The sequence below is a fragment of the Anolis carolinensis genome, unplaced genomic scaffold (genome assembly GCF_035594765.1).
Source record: "Anolis carolinensis isolate JA03-04 unplaced genomic scaffold, rAnoCar3.1.pri scaffold_9, whole genome shotgun sequence".
NCBI classification, from domain to species: domain Eukaryota; kingdom Metazoa; phylum Chordata; class Lepidosauria; order Squamata; family Dactyloidae; genus Anolis; species Anolis carolinensis.
Window position 1 is genome coordinate 4,875,192 of NW_026943820.1, and position 20,045 is coordinate 4,895,236.

General features: G+C 42.4%; 1 protein-coding gene across 3 annotated transcripts in view; it reads left to right on the forward strand.

Annotated features, from left to right (window-relative positions):
* The first annotated feature begins 1,437 nt into the window (after positions 1–1,437).
* LOC100564486 (AFG3-like protein 1) overlaps positions 1,438–20,045 on the forward strand; it is a 30,864-nt gene continuing 12,256 nt past the window's right edge. The window contains exons 1-16 of one of the 3 annotated variants that reach the window (XR_010000543.1): positions 1,438–1,593; positions 3,790–3,841; positions 4,345–4,457; positions 5,454–5,603; positions 6,005–6,073; positions 6,525–6,649; positions 7,356–7,623; positions 8,911–9,048; positions 9,262–9,415; positions 10,573–10,680; positions 11,543–11,668; positions 12,754–12,864; positions 13,859–13,974; positions 14,782–14,982; positions 16,072–16,266; positions 16,615–17,761. Coding sequence is in view for 1 of the 3 variants with exons in the window: in XM_062961705.1 (XP_062817775.1) it covers positions 1,489–1,593; positions 3,790–3,841; positions 4,345–4,457; positions 5,454–5,603; positions 6,005–6,073; positions 6,525–6,649; positions 7,356–7,623; positions 8,911–9,048; positions 9,262–9,415; positions 10,573–10,680; positions 11,543–11,668; positions 12,754–12,864; positions 13,859–13,974; positions 14,782–14,982; positions 16,072–16,266; positions 16,615–16,851 (2,268 nt within the window). In the remaining 2 variants the exon portion in view is untranslated. Of the gene's footprint in view, positions 1,594–3,789; positions 3,842–4,344; positions 4,458–5,453; positions 5,604–6,004; positions 6,074–6,524; positions 6,650–7,355; positions 7,624–8,910; positions 9,049–9,261; positions 9,416–10,572; positions 10,681–11,542; positions 11,669–12,753; positions 12,865–13,858; positions 13,975–14,781; positions 14,983–16,071; positions 16,267–16,614; positions 19,870–20,045 lie in introns of those variants that run through there. The other 2 variants (XR_010000544.1, XM_062961705.1) reach the window with 2 other exon arrangements.

The window sequence follows — 20,045 nt, forward strand, 5'->3', positions numbered from 1 at the left end:
CAATATTATTAGGAATATTATATTTAATATATAATATATATAATATACAATTAAAATAGTGTATTATTGTTATATTGTATTAAAGTAGAATCTCATTTATCCAACATAAACGTGCCATTGGGTAATAAGGAGAGATTAAGGAAATTCCTATTAAACATCAAATTACGTTATGATTTTACAAATTAAGCAGCAAAACATCATGTTTTGCAACAAATGGACAGAAAACGCAATTCAATACACAGTAACGTTACATAGTAATTACTGTATTTACAAATTTAGCACCAAAATATCGCAATGTATTGAAAACATTGACCACAAAAACTTTGGCTACTAACAAATTGGCTACAAATAAAGATAGAATTGCATAAAATGAACTTACAGTAACAACATTGTTGGAAGTTAAATCCGTAAAAAGTTCAGTTCTTGCTGCCTAGAGAAACAGCCGTGGATCCGGGTGGGAGGCAGACTGTTGGATAATCCAGAACGTTGGATAATCGAACATTTGATACGTGAGACTCTACTGTACGTTATCAATATTAAATGTATATACAATATATTATATGATTAGTATAGCATTATATTAGTATTATAGATTAATTATATTATTATACAGTAGAGTCTCACTTATCCAACACTCGCTTATCCAACGTTCTGGATTATCCAACGCATTTTTATAGTCAATGATTTCAATACATCGTGATATTTTGGTGCTAAATTCGTAAATACAGTAATTACTACATAGCATTACTGTGTACTGAACTACTTTTTCTGTCAAATTTGTTGTATAACATGACGTTTTGGTGCTTAATTTGTAAAATCATAACCTAATTTGATGTTTAATAGGATTTTCCTTAATCTCTCCTTATTATCCAACATATTCGCTTATCCAACATTCAGCCGGCCCGTTTACATTGGATAAGTGAAACTCTACTGTACTATTATTCTTGTTATTGTTAGTTTAGGAACTTCTGAAAAGGATGATGGGCATTTGTGTTTTGCTGCTGCTGCTGCTGTTGTTGTTGAGGAACTTTTAGAAAGGGACATTGAGCATCCAAGAACAGTAGAAGTACAGTAGAGTCTCACTTATCCAACACTCGTTATCCAACGTTCTGGATTATCCAACGCATTTTTGTAGTCAATGTTTTCAATACATCGTGATATTTTGGTGCTAAATTCGCTTATCCAAGCTTCTGCCGGCCCGTTTAGCTTGGATAAGTGAGACTCTACTGTATTAGTATTATAGATTAATTATATTGTTAATATTGACTTTGGCAGCCTCGCATCTTTTTCTCAGAAAGGTTTTCATAACAATAGTTAAACCAGTTTAATTGCGGAACCATAAGTGCAAGGAATGGGCGTTCCAGCCGAGCCGCTTTCCGCGCAACACACTCTGTGTCCTTTGCTTTTCTCCCTCCTCCTGAGAGAAAGGGGAGAAAGGAAGTTTACGGCCCAAGTTTTGGCGCATGCGTAGTTGAGTTGAGGACTAGTATGGCTTACCGGCTGGGGTGGGCGGCGGCTCGAGGGCCTCCGTTGTTGGCCGCTCTGTGGAGAAGCCGCTGCCGAGGGCTCCGGGGCCTGGCGCCGGCTCAGCAGGTAAGGCGAGCACGGAGGCTTCCCTTTGCGACAGTGTCGTAAATACAACAGGGCTCCCATAGAGACTGTTGCTTCCCATGGCATGGGCAAACTTGGGCCTTCTAGATGTTTTGGACTTCAACTCCCACAATTCCTGGCCTCAGGCCCTTTCCTTTTCCCCCTCAGCCGCTTAAGCGGCTGAGGGGGAAAAGGAAAGGGCCTGAGGCCAGGAATTGTGGGAGTTGAAGTCCAAAACACTTGGAAGGCCCAAGTTTGCCCATGCCAGCAATAGCCCATCTTAGTGACACTTAACTAGAGAAAGCTAAAGGCCTGGGGAAACTACAACTAACACAAGCAAGAGTAATAATAACAATAATAATATTAATATTGTGTTGTCGAAGACTTTCATGGCCAGAATCACTGTGGTGTGAATTTTCCAGACTGTGTGGTTGTGTTCCAGAAGCATCCTCTCCTGACGTTTTGCCCACATCTATGGCAGGCATCCTCAGAGGTTGTGAGGTCTACATAGGGAACCACCAAACGCAACATTGCCCAAACAGGAATCAAGAAACATGAAAGGCACTGCAGACTAAGTCAACCAGAGAAGTCAGCCATAGTGGAGCACTTGAGGAACCAACCTGGACACAGCAGATTATTCTCAAGTAATAATAATAATAATACAGTAGAGTCTCACTTATCCAACACTCGCTTATCCAACGTTCTGGATTATCCAACGCATTTTTGTAGTCAATGTTTTCAATATATCATGATATTTTGGTGCTAAATTCGTAAATACAGTAATTACTACATAGCATTACTGTGTACTGAACTACTTTTTCTGTCAAATTTGTTGTATAACATGATGTTTTGGTGCTTAATTTGTAAAATCATAACCTAATTTAATGTTTAATAGCCTTTTCCTTAATCTCTCCTTATTATCCAACATTTTCGCTTATCCAACGTTCTGGATTATCCAACGCATTTTTGTAGTCAATGTTTTCAATATATCATGATATTTTGGTGCTAAATTCGTAAATACAGTAATTACTACATAGCATTACTGTGTACTGAACTACTTTTTCTGTCAAATTTGTTGTATAACATGATGTTTTGGTGCTTAATTTGTAAAATCATAACCTAATTTAATGTTTAATAGCCTTTTCCTTAATCTCTCCTTATTATCCAACATTTTCGCTTATCCAACGTTCTGCAGGCCCGTTTACGTTGGATAAGCGAGACTCTACTGTAATAATAAAACTTTATTTATACCCCGCCACCATCTCCCCGGCGGGGACTCGGGCTGGCTTACATGGGGCCATGCCCAGAGCAAGACAATATAACAAGTATAAATACAACATAATATAGAGCAATAAACGATACAGTAAATAATAATATACAATATACACTACAACGCAAATCACAAAAACAGTAAAAACGGCCGGACGCATGAATACAAAAATTAAAATTCGGGTGAGAAAAATAAAGGGAATGGAGATCACGGGGAGCAGGGATATACGAGAGTGGAACCAACTAGAGGAAAGATGTTGGAGATTAATCATGAATGCTGGAACACGCTAACAACCACCATGTCAGATGACACAGAGAAGCCATCGAAATCCACAAGAAGCATGTGGACAATTTCAACAGAAAGGAGGAAACCATAATACAATATTTAAAAAAAACTCTAAAACCAGGGCAGTAAATAAAGAGCAACACTCAAAAAATGGGAATTCCAGACAAGAAACAATCAAGGCCAGCTAACACTCCCAACCAAGGGTTCCCCCAGGCAGGAAGCAGCCAGGTTTTGAAGCTGCGACACTATTCAGTGCTAATCAATGTGATCAATTCCAACATTCACACCTGCCTCCAACAACAAGAGGTTTTTCCCACCCTGGACATTTACACTTTACGTTTTTAAGCCTGTGTTTTAAGGAGGGGAGGATAAGAATTAATTTATTAATTTTACTCTTCATTGTTTCTTTCCAAGCTCTAAACATGCAGTTTGCAGGGTTGTTGTAGGGGGGAATGAGCTGCAAAAATTCCAAATAAACTATGGAGGAAGCCTACCTTCTGAAAAAATATTATTATTATTATTATTATTATTATTATTATTATTATTATTATGCTTTGTCTCTTAAATGTGGTTTATAAATACATATAATAATATCACTCTCTGATAGTTTTTGGGAAACTAATGTCACCCATTATTTGTTCCAGCCAAGAAGTATAGCATCCTTCCAGCAGCTATTGTATTCAAAGCCACCTGAAGGTAAGCAACACCAGCAGAAAAAACTCCCTTGAGAATGTTATTATTATTATGTTTATTTATACCTTGCTTTTCTAACCGCAAGGAGACCCAAAACGGCTTTGGGTGTGTTGTCCTATGATTTGTAGGCTTTGTCAAACTACAACTCACAGGATTCCATAGCATTAAACCAATTTTTGGGGGTGAAGTCCAATTTTTAGGAACTGGCTCCTCTGATATTTAAGTATAGATGCATCCTTAGTAAAACTACAGTTCTCAGAGTTCTATAGCATAGAACCATGGCAGTTAAAGTGATTCAAACTCTATTCATTCTACAGCCTAGATCAGGCATGGGCTAACTTCGACCCTCCAGGTGTTTTGGACTTTCCTAACAATTCCTAACAGCCAGTAGGCTGTTAGGAATTGTGGGAGTTGAAGTCCAAAACACCCAGAGGGCCCAAGTTTGCCTATGCCTGGCCTAGATCTACCGTTGTCTTGTGATATTCCTCATTTTCCATCTTCCCTAGAGCCTCATCGCTCCAAAGATCAAGCCAAAAATGCTGGCGGAAGCAATAATGGAGGAGAAGGCAACCGAGGCAAAAAGGAGGACGATTCCAATTGGTGGAATCGTGTGCAGAAGGTTAGTTCATTGTATAACAGTGTAATGGCATCAATTGCCACTTGTAAGCTGCCCTGAGTCCCCTCGGGTGAGAAGGGCGGGGTATAAATAATTGAAATAAGTAAATAAATTAGTCATTTTACTTTTGTTGTTTTATGTATCGAGAATGCTCTCTTTCCTATGTGGGCTTGTCAGGATATGGATTGATATACCTAGAGAACGTTCCTGTTGATGCAGCCTAGAATTGCATTGGCTTTTTTATCTTTTGCTCCTGCAAGAGATTGTCGATTCACACTGAGTTCGAAAAGAGCAAAGGTTTGGAAGCCAAGCTCTATGAAGAAAAGCTTGAGTCCTGGGAGGGTTTAGCTTGGAGAAAAGAATGTTAAAATGAGTACCGTATTTAAATATTTTGAAGGAGGTCACATTGAGGAGAAAGGTGCAAGCTGTTGTTTCAGAGACTAGAACACAGTGGAGGAACATTCAAATGGCAGGAAAACAGATTCCCGCTAAACATTGGGAAGAACTTCCTGACATTCAGAGCTGTTCAACTGTGGAATATGCTGCTGCCTGGGAGTCTGGTGTAGTCTTCTTATCTGGAGATTTTTCAGCAGAGAGTGGATGGGCATCTGTCAGGAGGGCTTGGATTGTGTCTTCTTGCCTGGTAGAAGAGGTTAGACTAGATGGCCCTTGGGGTCCCATCCAACTCAATGGTTCTAACATCCAGAGAGCTGGGACAAAATTTATAAAAAATGTCTTATGTTTGTATCAATTTTAATATAATTTTATTTAATGTTTATTTTTTATGCCCAAGGCACTGCACAAGTGCCGTTTGTAAGCTGCATTGAGTCCCCCTCGGGGTAGAGAAAGGCGGAATATAAATATGGTAAATAATAAATAAATAAATAAAGTCCTCTAAAGTCCCTGTTTCCTTCCTCGTGCAAAGTTATTTGCAGAGCCTCATAATTCTTACCTCTGACCTAAAAGTTGCAACCATTCTTTTTCCTCCCTTGTTTTCAGGGAGAATTCCCATGGGATAATAAAAACTTCCGATACCTCTTGGTCATGGGAGCTGGCATTGTCTCTGGCTTCCTGTATTTCTACTGGCAAGATCCTGGCCGAGAGATCAGCTGGAAGCACTTTGTGCAATACTACTTGGCCCGCGGAGTGGTAAGAAGGAGTGCATGCATCTTTGGCTGAGCAGCTGGGTCTGAGGTCTCCCTCTACAGAGATTTCCGCTATTCATGCCCAATGCAGGATCACATCTTTGCATATACAATATAATAATAATAATAATAATAATAATAATAATAATAATAATAATACACTATTATAATTGTATATTTATATTACATGTAATATTACTAACAATGTTGCAATATAGTCATATAGTACAATATAATAATATATAATGGTTATATAGTGCTTATATTGTGCTATACTAATAATATAATATATTGTATGTATATATTAACTTGTAAGCCACCCTGAGTCCCCTTCGGGGTGAGAAGGGCGGGATATAAATGTCGCTAATAAATAATAAATAAATAATAAATGTCTACCTTTCTCAGGTAGAGCGGCTGGAAGTGGTGAACAAGGAATTTGTGCGGGTATTTCCGGTCCCCGGGGCCACTTTTGAGGTAAGGTATTCCCCATGAGAGAAAACGGAGAGGAAGGAAGAAATAAAGGCGTCCTAATGAGCAACTTTTGGGGTCAAGTCCAGAGTGAGAGAGATGGACCACAGTGGTCTTTTCCTCTCCTGCAGGAGACAGTCCATACCTTAAAGGCCCCCGATCCCCTTTGATTTTGGAAACTAATCAAAGTAGCCTGTTGTTAATATTTGGAGGGAGACTGCCAAAGAATACTGGGTGCTGTAGGCTCTATTTCAGAGGAAGGAACTAACAAAATCACCTCTGAAGATTCTTGTATAGGGTTGCCATACATCGAAAGGTGACTTGAAGGCACTGGGAGAAAAGTGGGATATAAACCAAATAGCTTTAGGCTTTGCTTGCCTGCAGAAGGGTAACAAAAGGAGAGGAAGCTGCTGAGGGATGGATAAATGCTTCTGTTATCTGTCATTGCTTGCCATAGAAGTATGTCTGGTTCAACATCGGCAGTGTGGATACGTTTGAACGGAACTTAGAGGCGGCTCAACAAGAGCTGGGCATTGACATGGCACACCAGGTCTCGGTGGTCTACAGCACTGAGAGCGATGGGTAAGTGAGTGCCAGGCCAGACTGGAAATGGTTGCTGGAGTGGGCTTTGCATCTTCAGGGATTGTGTAGAAAAGGAATCACAGCTTGGCAGGCAATCCTCTCTTCTGTGCAACCAAGGACTAGTAGCCACTCAGTTCAATTCGGTAGACCTACAATGTCCTGTATTTGAAAGTGAGAATAAGATTTGGTAAATAAAAGTGTATATGACTCATGCTATGTGCTGCAAGGCTCAAAATAGTTAGACATGGGGAAAAAATAAGGAATTGGCTAAATAGGATATGGGTGATAGCCCAATCTGAGAATAGTCAATGTAACAATGTAATTGTATTGTGTTACAAATACAAATGGTGGTCCATTTTATTTTATTTTTACTCATTTTATGCTCTAAATAAGTTTTTATGGTTAATGTGTTGTTCTTGCACAATGTCAATTTTACTGTGTTTTTACTCATTGTAATATGTTTTTATTTGTTGTATTTTGTTTATTGCTTCGGGCCTTAGCCCCATGTTAGCTGCCCCGAGTCCCTACGGGGAGATGGTGGCGGAATAGAAAAATAAAGTTACTTACTTACTTACTTACTTAGATGTGTTTTTAATTAAAGAAACAATAAGAAAAGGAAAGAAATTCATCTAAATAAATAAAATTGGCTCTATCATGACATCCTTTGTGGCTCAAGGCTCTCTTCTCCGTCCGTCTCCCCCCACAGCTCCTTCCTGATGGGCCTGGTGCCCACTCTGCTCCTGTTCGGCTTCCTGCTCTTTGCTCTGAGGCGGGGGCCCATGGGCGGCGGGGGCCGAGGGCCCAGGAGCCTCTTCAGCCTGGCCGAGACCACGGCCAAGGTCCAGCAGGGCGGCACCCAGGTGCAGTTCAAGGACGTGGCCGGCTGCGAGGAGGCCAAGTTGGAGATCCTGGAGTTTGTCAACTTCCTGAAGAATCCCAAGCAGTACCAAGAGCTGGGGGCCAAGATCCCAAAGGTGCGTTCCTCACGGTTGTCAGGTAAAAGACGGCGGGCCATATAGAGCAGGAGCAGAACTTGGTCAGTCCAAGGAAAGGTGTAGGCTGAAGGTTTCCCCTGATAGTTGGCAAACCAGGAACACTCAGGGTAAAAGATGCCATAGGCATTCAAGTTACAGGGAAGGAGATTCCACCCGAAGATTTGGAAGAACGCCCTGACTGTAAAAAGAGCTGTTCAACAGTGGAACTCTCTGCCTCGGAGTCTGGTGGAGGCTCCTTCTTTGGAGGCTTTTAAGCAGAGGTTGGGTGGTCATCTGCTAGGAGTGCTTTGATGTTTTCCTTCATGGCAGAAAAGGGTTGGACTGGGTGGCCCTTGTGGTCCCTTCCAACTCTCGGATTCTATAATAATAATTGTAATAGTAATCATCATCAACATTATCCTCTTAATCTTTGTTAATAATGATGATGGCGATGGAGTCTCCTTCTTTGGAGGTTTATAAGCAGAGCCTGGATGGTCATCTGTGAGGAAGGCTTTGAAAGTGCTTTTCCTGCATGGACGAAAGGGGTTGGATTGGTTGGCCCTTGGAGTCCCTTCCAATTTCATGATTATATTCTATTATATTATTCTATTCTATTGTTATTATGGAATTAATTATATATACATTTTTAAGGTTTTTATAATGTGTTTTAACAATGTTATTTAATGGATCTGTTTATATTGTTTTGTTTTTATGATTGCATTTTGGGCATTAAATTTTGCCAATTTTTGTAAGCTGCCCTGAGTCCCGTCGGGTGAGAAGGGCGGGCTATAAATGTTGTAAATAAATAATTCTATAACCCTATTTCTCTGCATCTGTTAATGTTTATGAGTCTGGATGGCCATCTGCTAGGAGTGCTTAGATATTGTGCTTTTCCTGCATGGCAGAAAGTGGTTGAACTAAATGGCCTTTGTGGTCCCTTCCAACTCTCTAGGATTCAATAATAATAATATTAATAATAATAATAATAATAATAATAGAAGACAGTGATGAAGTCTCTTTCTCTGGAGGTTTCTAAGCAGAGGCTGGATGACCATCTTTTGGGATTGCTTTGAATATGTTTCTCTTCATGGCAGAAGAGGATCAGACTATATGGCCCTTGGGGTTTCTCCAAACTCTATGATTCTATGGAGAGATATAGATTCTCCCCATAAGAGCAGTCCCCCTATGAAGAAAGCTTAATTTTATAAAAATCAACACAAAGGTGGGCAATGGGAGATGTGATACAGAGCTGTCCAGTTATGACTGATGCTTCTTTGTCTCTTTCAGGGAGCAATGCTGACCGGCCCCCCAGGAACAGGCAAGACCCTCCTGGCCAAAGCGACCGCAGGAGAAGCCAACGTCCCTTTCATCACCGTCAATGGCTCTGAGTTCCTGGAGATGTTTGTGGGCGTTGGACCGGCCAGAGTGAGTGTGGGAAACCCTTACCAAAATCAGGCTGCGTTGAGGACAACAACAAAGGGAGGGGAAAAGATTAGGAAATAGTAGGACCTACAAATGGAGATCCAGCACCTCTTGGGGGGAAAATAAAACAATGGAGGTTCCAGCAGTGAGAGGAGCGATTCCAAATGGAATTAGAATGCTAACCTGCAAATACACACCTTTGTTTCGGCCTCCCAGGTGCGGGACATGTTTGCCTTGGCCCGGAAGAACGCTCCCTGCATTCTCTTCATCGACGAGATCGACGCCGTTGGGAGAAAACGGGGCCAGGGACACTTTGGGGGCCAAAGCGAGCAGGAAAACACCCTCAACCAGCTGCTGGTGGAGATGGACGGTGAGAGGACCACCTTGCAGGGGTGATGTTATTATAACCCTTCTTATTATGCACTTTACTCTGACCCCCTTTACTCTCCTTGACCTTTGGTGGTTGAAGCTGATATTGTTTTAAAACTTTTTATCTTGTTTTATGTACAGTATTTGTTAAAATTGTGCCTGAATTCATTTGTGTTTAATACTGCTTGTTACTTGTTTTTACTGTCTTGTTTTATATTTTAATTTGTTTACACTACGTCTTTTGGGCTTGGCCCCGTGTTAGCTGTGGGATACAAAAATAAAGTTGTTATTATTATTATTATCATTTGGCACCAAGGGGAGGAGTCTTACCTTTTCCACCTTCCTGGACATCACTTTTCTTGTTGACTTTCTCTAAGTATCTGGAAAGGCTGCTATCCAAACCTCTTAACCCCTCACCACTGCATTTCTGCCTTCTTTCCTTCCATCGATACAGAATTGGTTGCTGTTCTCATAAAGTGGGTCAGAAACAGCTTAGGGAAGTTTGTGCCTTTTGGACTACAATGCCCAGCACCCCCCAACTGGGAGGTTGATTGCAGGGAAGAAAAACACTAAATTCGTTTGAGATTTTTTAAAAATCCCAGATGCAAATTGTGTATGAACATGTTGCCATCATTTGGAGAAATTCTTTTTCGGCTCTGTAGCTGCAGAATGGCTGTTCAGTAATAGGAAGTCAGACAATTATTATTATTATTATTATTATTATTATTATTATTATTATTATTATCATCATCTCTAAAAAGAGACCCAAAGGAGCTCTCAATAAAATCAATACAACCTAAAAATGTGTAAACATTAAAATGGAAGTACAGTAATTAGGTAATTACTTAGTGGCTGGACATTTTTTAAAAACTCGCTTTTGTAGACTGTAAACAAGAGGGATTCCTGAAGTTTGCTCTGGCTTCTAGGAATTGTGGAACTGGAATTCCAAAACACCTGGAGGGCCAAAGTTTGCCCATGCCTTAACTAGATAGTCTGTTTGCATAACTATAAAGACTTATCCTCTTGGTTAGAAAGCAGTGCATTTCAGTCCAAGTATGTTTGCAAGAAGACATGGCAGAAGGTGTGTTTTGTGCACAAGAGTGTGGTTTCCCATCAAAAAGAGCATCCTTCCCTTAATGTTTCCCTCTTCCCCCTCAGGGTTCAACAGCAGCACTAACGTTGTGATCCTCGCAGGCACCAACCGTCCGGACGTCCTGGACCCGGCGTTGATGCGACCGGGGCGTTTTGACCGCCAAATTTATATTGGTAAATCTGTCTCTCATTGCAACCTCCTTGTAGGCCTCTCTTTCCCATTCGTAGCATCTCCTTCAGGAGCAGCATACCTTGGGCTGCAAAGATAGATGGGGTCCATGATCTATACCTTATTTATCTTATGTAGATTGCAACCTTGAGGGCAAATTAACATTTGGTAAGCTGCTCTTGAGTGCCTTTGTGGCTGAAGAGCAGGATAAAAATTATCTTAATAATAATGATGATGATAATGTTGTCCATCCCTGATGTTCTTTCTGTCCTGTTCATCAATCTATTCATCTGTTGGTTAATTAATCATTTTATTTTACTTATTATTTATTTAAAATATTTTATTAAATATTCCAAAACGTTATACAACTGTCTTATCAACCTTCTGTTCCCAAATCCATACCCCCATACCTTCCCGTTACTTACATAGCATTACAAAACTACAGCTCTGCCAATTCTATTACTTCTCTGTTATTCTAATTTTTTCTGTGACATATTGCAATGTGTTTTGTTTATGGCTCAACCACATTTTTTCTTTGACATTTGGTGGTTTAAATCAATAGTTTTCATGTGTTATTATCAAATAGATTTTCTTTTGATTCTCCTTTTGCTAATCTTAGCTTCTCCAAGAGAGTGATCAACCCATACCCTGTTTAATCCATTCTTTATTGTCAGATTCTCTAACCTTTTCCCCAAGTTTTCACTATTTTGAGTCTATTTTCGCTATTTTATTTAACTCCCCTAAATCTGGAGATTCGGGATCTGGCCTCTCTGGGCATGAGAGGAAGTTTGGCAACAGCCATGTTGATCCTCTCCTTCTCCATTCCTGGGGATTCATTTCCCTGACTCTCCTTCTCTTGCCAACCAGGGCCACCAGACATCAAAGGCAGAGCATCCATCTTCAAAGTCCACCTCCGACCTCTCAGGCTGGATGCAGGTATCAGCCGAGACGCTCTGGCGAGGAAGATGGCTGCCCGGACGCCCGGGTTCACAGGTGAGATATGGAGGAAGGTCAGGGGATTGTGGGAGGTGGTTTCCAGGGGAAGAAAGTCATCTTTAAGGAAAATGCCCACTGAGGGGCAGGCATGTTATTAGCAAATAAGGGAGGCATCCAGGTAAGAATCTATAAGTCAGTGGTGGGCAATTGTTGAGCCAAAATATGGGTAATGCAGTTATTATTATTATTATTATTATTATTATTATTATTATTATTATTATTATTATTGTATGACACAGCAAACAAGATAGATATGCTGGATTTATTATTATTATTATTATTATTATTATTATTATTATTATTATTATTATTGCCATCATTATCACCATCATAATCCTAACCTTAACCATCAGCAGACCTTGGAAGCCCTACTGCCTTCCAAACTCAGCTCACAAACATAAAACTTTGTCCCAAATGGGTCATGGGAGCACTTTCACCATATTTTTGGGGTATTCATAGTCAGTTTAGGTCCAAGAGATGAGTTTTTAAAAATTAGAGAACATGAACTGGTTAATGACCTCTTGTACTTGTCTTTATCTATCCCTTATAATTGACTACGTCTACATCGCAGCCCTGATTACTGGTATTTGACTCCTTGATGGAATATGCTGATTGGAACTGTAACTACGGCCATTTTAATTGAACTATTTTTTACTGTTGTCTTACGATGTTGTATTTATTATGTTTGTTATGTTCTTGCTGATGTATGATGTTTTGAATATTGACTGTTTTTGTACACATTTTGGAAACTGCCCTGAGTCCTCTCGAGGAGATGGAACAGTATATAAATAAAGGTTTATTATTATTATTATTATTGCTCTTAAGGCCAAAAACAGTTTATGGTCTGAACACTGGACTGAGTTTCTAGACGGTTTTCCCAATCATAGGAAAGTAAGAGCCAGAACAAAAGTACACCCAGATTTTGACGCAGTGGCGGACTTCTTTGCTGCCCTGGGCCTTTGTGAAGGATTCTTACAATTTCTATTTGGAGTCCCAACCAATCTGGGGTGGCTGGCCTTCAGAAACCAGGCCCATCAACCCATGTGTCTCTTAATCCATGTGTCCCTTCTCTCTCTTTTTAGGGGCTGATATCTCCAATGTGTGCAACGAGGCTGCCCTGATTGCTGCGCGACACGCCAGCCCTACCGTGGACGAGAAGCACTTTGAGCAGGCTATCGAAAGAGTCATTGGGGGTGAGGCTGAGATTAGAAACAAGGCAGTCTTGGGCATTTATTGACTTTTCGTTGGTCTACAACACACAGCATCCGTCGCTGGCTACGGACTGATTAGAGCAGTGGTTCTCAACCTGGGGTCCCTGGATGTTTTTGGCCTTCAACTCCCTGAAATCCTAACAGCTGGTAAACTGGCTGGGATTTCTGGGAGTTATAGGCCAAAAACATCTGGGGACCCCAGGTTGAGAACCACTGGATTAGAGTTGCTGTCCAGCAATGTCTTGCAAAGGTGTGAGGGATCTTTGGCCTTGATTTAGGAAGTTCTCAGGGTTTGTAAAACAAGCAGAACTTAGAAACTGTCTTCCTTTGCACTACAACTCCCAGAGTCCATCAGCACTACCATAGGGATTGTAGGAGTTACAGTCCAAAATAAAGTGTCTCAAAGCCAAGGATTCTTAGTCTTTGAGCCTCCTGCTGTTTTGTAGTTCAATTCACAGAAGGTCAACGCTGATAAATTTTGGGAGGTGAAGTTCAAAACATTGGGGAAACTACAAGTTAATAGTCATTGTTGTATACTATTTGCATTGACCCGTTGTTTTCCTCATGGATCTTTTGCTAAATGTCCTCTTCTTCTTTCTGGTAGCTTTAATGGACACATTTGTGTCCTTCTCTTCTGGGTAAACAGGGTACTAACCTCAATGGGACTCTTTTTCTTGGTCTGCCATACTCTTCCATAATGGATCATCCAGCAAAAGGAGGCAGGACACAAAGCTCCCTATCCTCCCTTTCTTTCCAAACCTCAATCTACATCCCAAGGTGGTTGCTGCCTTGCTGTTAGAGAGCAGGGACAGGAGGGCCAAGGTTCAATGATCCCAAACTCTGGTGAAATGAGTGAGCCTTGCAATGAGGAAATAGGGTTTTTTTGTACATGTTTTGCAGTGGTTCTGTGGTGGGTAAGGAGGACTCCCTTCTTCCCACCTTTGCGCCAACTCCTCTCTGCCCTTTCTCTCTCCAGGGCTTGAGAAGAAAACTCAGATCCTGCAACCAAATGAGAAGGCGGTAGTGGCATACCACGAGGCGGGACACGCCGTGGTCGGGTGGTTCTTGGAGCATGCAGACCCCTTGCTCAAGGTGCGTTTCCTATCCCTTTCCCCAGAGATAACAACTGGTGGATTATATACAATCATAGAATCATAGTTGAAAGAGATCGCATGGGTCATCTAGTCCAACCCCCTGCCATGCAGAAAAAGCACGTTCAATTCTGGGACTCATATTCAATAGAGTGATTTCTCAACGCTTTGTTCAATTCCTCCACCCTTGGGTGCTTTTGCTAATCCAGGAATTACATTTTGCAGGGTCGGCACACTTTTGAATACCCTTTTGTGGTACTACACCTCCCAGAATCCCTCTTCCTGTTTCTTCTGACCAGTTGTACCTGTTGGTTAACTCCTTGACATAGCCTCAGAGTTCACCCCAGTTTAAGGCTCTTCCCATGACGTTGTAGCACCTTAACTTCCTTCTTGTTTACATGTTCCACTCAGTGCACTTTGCCCAGCTCATTTTATGTTTTTATTGCTGTGTTTTTCATGTGTTTTATAATGATTGTGATTTTGTAATGCCTTTTAAATTTATTTGTGTGTGTTTTGTATTTGATGTTACTGTATGCTGGTTTTATATCTGTAAGCCGCCCCGAGTCCCTCTGGGGAGATGGTGGCGGGGTAAAAAAATAAAATTATTATTATTATTATTATTATTATTATTATTATTATTATTATTATTATTATTATTCCTGGGGAGGATTCTGGAAACTGTTCTAAAAATAACTTTTGGGAGGGCAGGGTTTTTTTTTCCAGAGTGTCTTTGGGGCTCTGCATCCTCTTCGCTCAGGACAGGAGTGCCACTCTCATTGCTGCTCACCTGAGCTTCCTGTTCTGGCAGGTGTCCATCATCCCCCGAGGGAGAGGCCTGGGCTATGCGCAATACCTTCCCCGGGAGCAGTTCCTCTACACCCGGGAGCAGCTCTTTGACCGGATGTGCATGATGCTGGGCGGCCGCGTGGCCGAGCAGCTCTTCTTTGGGCGGATCACCACCGGGGCCCAGGACGACCTCCGGAAGGTGACCCAGAGCGCCTACGCCCAGGTAAGGGACAGGAAGAAAGACTCACCTGGCTCCCTATATAGGAGGAGAAAGGCACAGCTGGCAACAGGGTTCAGGGAGGACATACGAGAGACACAGAGCATAGAATCCTAGAGTTTGGAGAGACTCCAAGAGCCATCCTGCCAGGAAGGAAGATACAGTGAAAGGCTATCCATTCTCTGGTTCAAAACCTCCACAGGGAATGAGACCACAAGGCAGCCTAATTTGCTTTTGAGCAGCTCAGACCACAAAGAAGTACTTCCTAGTGTTTAAGTGGAATTGCTTTTACTACAACTTTAATCCATTGCTCCAAGTTTTAGTCTCTGAAGCAGTAAAAGATAAATATGCCGCCTCAATGTGACCTCCTTTCAAATATTCAAACATGACTTTCACGTTTCCTTCTCAGCATTCGCTTCTCCAAGTTAAACATTCACAGCTCCTCAGAGGCTTCCAGACCTTTGAACAGGAGCAGGCACCCCATTTCTGCAAAAAGTTCAGGAACTGGGGAAACCTGTGCTACTTGAGGGCAGCCCGTGCAAGAAAAATACATTAGGGACCAGTGAAGCAAACTGTTTGGAATCCTTTGCAAAACTCTTGTGTTTTAAGGATCTTAAGGATCTAGTACTTGCCCAGGGAAGGCAGTAGTAGCTGTATTTTCCCCTCCAGTCACTCCCTTACAAGCCACACAAAGGGTTAGCTCAAATGCTCCCATTTCACAATGGCAAATGAAAGAAGGTTCTGAGAGGTGTTGTGTTTTTGCACATGTTTGGGGAGTTTCTGCCTGGAAATTACACCAGAACGACCCAGCTTGGATGACCCTCTACTGTGCGGAGTAATTGATGCTCAGGTTTTTAAAGTAGCTATTATGTTATGTTATTTTATATTGTGTTGTACTGTTACTAAAATTTTATTGTTTAAGTATATTGTGTCTATTGTAATGCTGTGTTGTTGTTTGGGCTTGTCCCTGTGTAAGCCACCCCAAGATGGTGGCGGGATAAATAAAGTTGTTATTATTATTATTATTATTATGACATATAAGGATTCTGTTCTCCTCCTCTTCCTCCTCCTTCTCTTCCTCCTCCTCCTCCTTAGGTGGTGCAGTTCGGCATGAGCGAGAGGCTGGGCCAGGTCTCCTTCGACCCCCCGCAGCAAGGCGACCTGGCTCCCGAGAAGCCCTTCAGTGAAGCCACGGCGGAGCTGATTGACGAGGAGGTCCGCTCCTTGATTATGGCAGCCTACGAAAAGACCCAGGCCCTCCTGACACGATGCAGGGACCAGGTGGAAAAGGTATGAGGATGAAAATATTGGATATTCCTTGGATCGTAAACAGGGGCACCGCCAGTCCATGTTGCCAGCTGTTGCCTTCCCTATTCGGAAAGGGAGAAAATGGGACAACGAGAGTGCCTGGAAGCATTGAAGGGCACAGAAGCACATCCTTGACAGCTTTAATATAACCATCTCTCCTAGGAACTGTCCTTTCTCTTTCTCCGCAAATTGGATTTCCTTTCTAAATGGGTGATAAGTTACGTTCCTCGTCCCACATTTTGTATCCCTGGAGTTCCATGGCAGTCAATATTTATTAGTCCTTTGATTTACATTCTGCCCATTGAGCGACTCTTTTCTCCTTCCCGGCAGGTCGGGAAGCGTCTGCTGGAGAAGGAGGTGCTGGAGAAAGCTGACATGGTGGAGCTTCTGGGCCCGAGGCCCTTTGCGGAGAAGTCCAGCTACGAGGAGTTTGTGGAGGGAACCGGGAGCCTAGAGGAAGACACCTCCCTCCCTGAAGGACTGAAGGACTGGAACGTCCAGCGGAAGGAGGACGAAGAGGAGGTGGAGGAAGGCCAAGGACAGAGGAGCCAGGAGAAGGCCTCGTAGAGACAAAAAGACCCCTTTGTTGGTGTGGAGCACTGAAGCCGGTCTTCTCCAAGCCTTGACCTCAGGTAAAAAGGATGCCTTGATGGGGTGATGGCCCAAAACACTTCCTCCTTCGCTGTCAGGTTTTCTCTTTAATCCAGCACAACCTGAAGTCCTCTTTCTGCAAATATGCAAACCTCTTTGGTGATGGGAGGAAGGAAGTGGAAAAGCAAGTGCCTCTCCATGCAACTGACTGGTTTACCCATCACTAAATGCACTCAGGAGGAAGAAGCAGAGCCAGTGGCATGCTCTTCTATGACACTGTTCCTCCTCCTCTGGGACTTTGGGTTCCCTGTGTACTCAGTGCCTTCGCTGCAGGTACCTTTCTTCCCATCAACCCCAACCTGCACTCAAAAGTATGCAAGTGATGGGCTCACTGAAGCCCAGGGATTATGGGGACGTCTTCTATGGTGACGCTGCTGAATATCTCCTTTCCAGGAATACACAGGGGCTGGGTGCAGGTGGGGAGGGGACCATCACTGGAAAAGAGCATGGTGCTACTTTGATGGGTGCTACTAACGTCCTGGACTCACTCTTTCTTGACATGATGCAGCATAAAGGATTCTAGCACCAGCTGCTTTTGGCATGACAATCACACAGTGCTCATATATGTAGAATCATAGACCCACAGAAGTGGAAAAGAGACCACAAGGACATTACCTCAATCATGTAGAGTTAGGAAACATAAAAAGTTCAGAAGGACCCTAGGACCATCTACTCCAAACCTATTCTACCTCCTTCTGTTCCCCCTTTGAAAAGCTTTCATCAGGAAGTTCTTCCTAACATTTAGGTGAAATGTATTGGCTCATATTCCGATCTGTGGCAGGAAACAAATTGTCTCCATCATCTACCTGATATTGCTACGTAGCAGGTATTTACATTTGAATATAGTGTAACTTCTCAAATCTTCTTTCCCCAAAGCGAAAACTATGCTGCTCCCTTTGCTGTTTCTTCTAGGACCTTTTTGGTCACCTACCTCTTCCTGACTTGGATTCTAGCCATTTGGAGGGGCCTGACCTGCCAGAAGTCCAGCTGGCTCCCAGACCAGTGACTGGGCAGAAACAAAGTGTAGTGACTCAGCAGAACTGTCAGCCTTTGGAAAGGCATTCATAGAATCATAGAAACAGAATAATAGAGTTGGAAGGGACCATGTGGAACATTTAGTCCAACCCTCTGCCATTCAGGGATCTAAAGGAGGGATCCTGGCTAACTTTTATTTCTTTCCAGGAGCCCAAATGCAGCTGGCAATCCAAACCCACCTTTCCTCGTTCTCTGGAAGTTCTGACCTGCATTATTTGGGGGAAAGGGACCAAGATCAGATATTGTGCATGTGCCTTCACATCACTCATAAACTTACAAATTTCATAGGGTTTTCTCAGGCAAAGCATACCCAGATGTTCGAATCCCACCTGGGGAGAGCGCGGATGAGTTCCCTCTCTCAGCTCCAGCTCCATGCGGGGACATGAGAGAAGCCTCCCACAAGGATGGTAAAAACATCAAAACATCCGGGCATCCCCTGGGCAACGTCCTTGCAGACAGCCAATTCTCTCACACCAGAAGCGACTCAGGTTGCTCCTGACACGGAAAAAAAAAAAGTTCCTTCCTCTGAAATAAAAGCCTAAAGCACTTGGGATTGGTTGATGAGCCCCATCCAAGTACTAACCAGGGCTGGGCGTGCTTAGCTTCCAAGATTAGAAGGGATCTGGTGCCTTTAGGATGTATAGGCAGCTCTTCTAGAAGAATCTATTGCTGGCCCATTGATCTGTTTTTCTACGTCTCCTCCTCTTCTTTTTCAAAATTTACACACTTTCTTCAAATTTAGTCCCATATAAATATTGTGCAAACTTGTTTTGAAAATGCCCATCACATTCAGACATTGTTTCATCCCCAAAAAGTAAAGTCCACCGTTTGCAAGAGAAATAATCTTTCTCTTATTTGTATGCAGATTGGTATAAAATGTGACGTTCTTGTCCTGCGGACAATTGGGAACAAAGCTTCAAATTCTTCAGTGTTACGACAGGAGGTAGAGGTGCCAACCTTATCTCTGAGATAGTAATGTGGGGATGTGACATTATCTATTTGTGGGTTGAGCAGTGGGGAGGGGGTGTCCCCACTTTATAAATATCAAGACTAGCTGTGCTCGGCCACACGTTGCTGTGGCATAGTCCTAAGTGGGGTTTTCTTCGTGGCATTTAAGGTGGCCTAGAAAGGATTCCCCTAGGTATGAAGCAACCAGACTTTGAAGCTGCAAGGCTATTCAATGGTATTCAAGTTGGCCAACAGTGGAGTCCCCTAGGTATGAAGCAGCCAGGCTTTGAAGCTGCAAGGCTATTCAATTGTATTCAAATTGGCCAACAATGGAGTCTCCTAGGTATGAAGCAGCCAGGCTTTGAAGCTGCAAGGCTATTCAATTGTATTCAAGTTGGCCAACAATGGAGTCCACTAGGTATGAAGCAGCCAGGCTTTGAAGCTGCAAGGCTATTCAGTGGTATTCAATGCGGTTTTTCTGGTTTGGTCTCTGTTTTCTTTCTCCTTTTTTTGATGGTCACTCCTTGGAAAGTGATGAGTATTGTGACCAAATTTGGTGTGATTTGGCCCAGTGGTTTTGTTGTTAACTCAGTCCTAATTATGCGCATTACATTTATATATATATATAGATGAAAATGGAAGCGAATGAGTTCCAAAGGGTCCTGCAGGCCCCAGATTCCAGGTGAGGGTTAATATACTACATGAATCCTGATAGAGTGGAGGGCAATCAGGTTCAATATCCTCATTACCAATGGAAAGTATATTTATGGGCTCTTCTTTTGTAAATCAGATTTCTAAGCATCAGTCTTTCCTTCCATGAAGAGACCATGGAAATGATTTGGAAATATTACAGTATTTATTTGACTATTTTGAGATCCCTGTTCCCTTGTGCCTGCGGGTGCCTCTTGTGTTTCATTGTTGGTTGTTTCAGATAAACAAAGCCCGAAAATAGTGGTTTTGTCTTGCTTTAATGGCTCACAGTTCAGGCCAAAGACGCAGGGCAGAGAAGGTGTGTTTCCCAGCATGGAAAGGGGAGTGTCAACCACTGATGTTGTGCAACCCACACAAACACAAAGATGTGTGTAGACAGGCACATGGTGCTGTCAAGACCACCTTATGAATGTTGC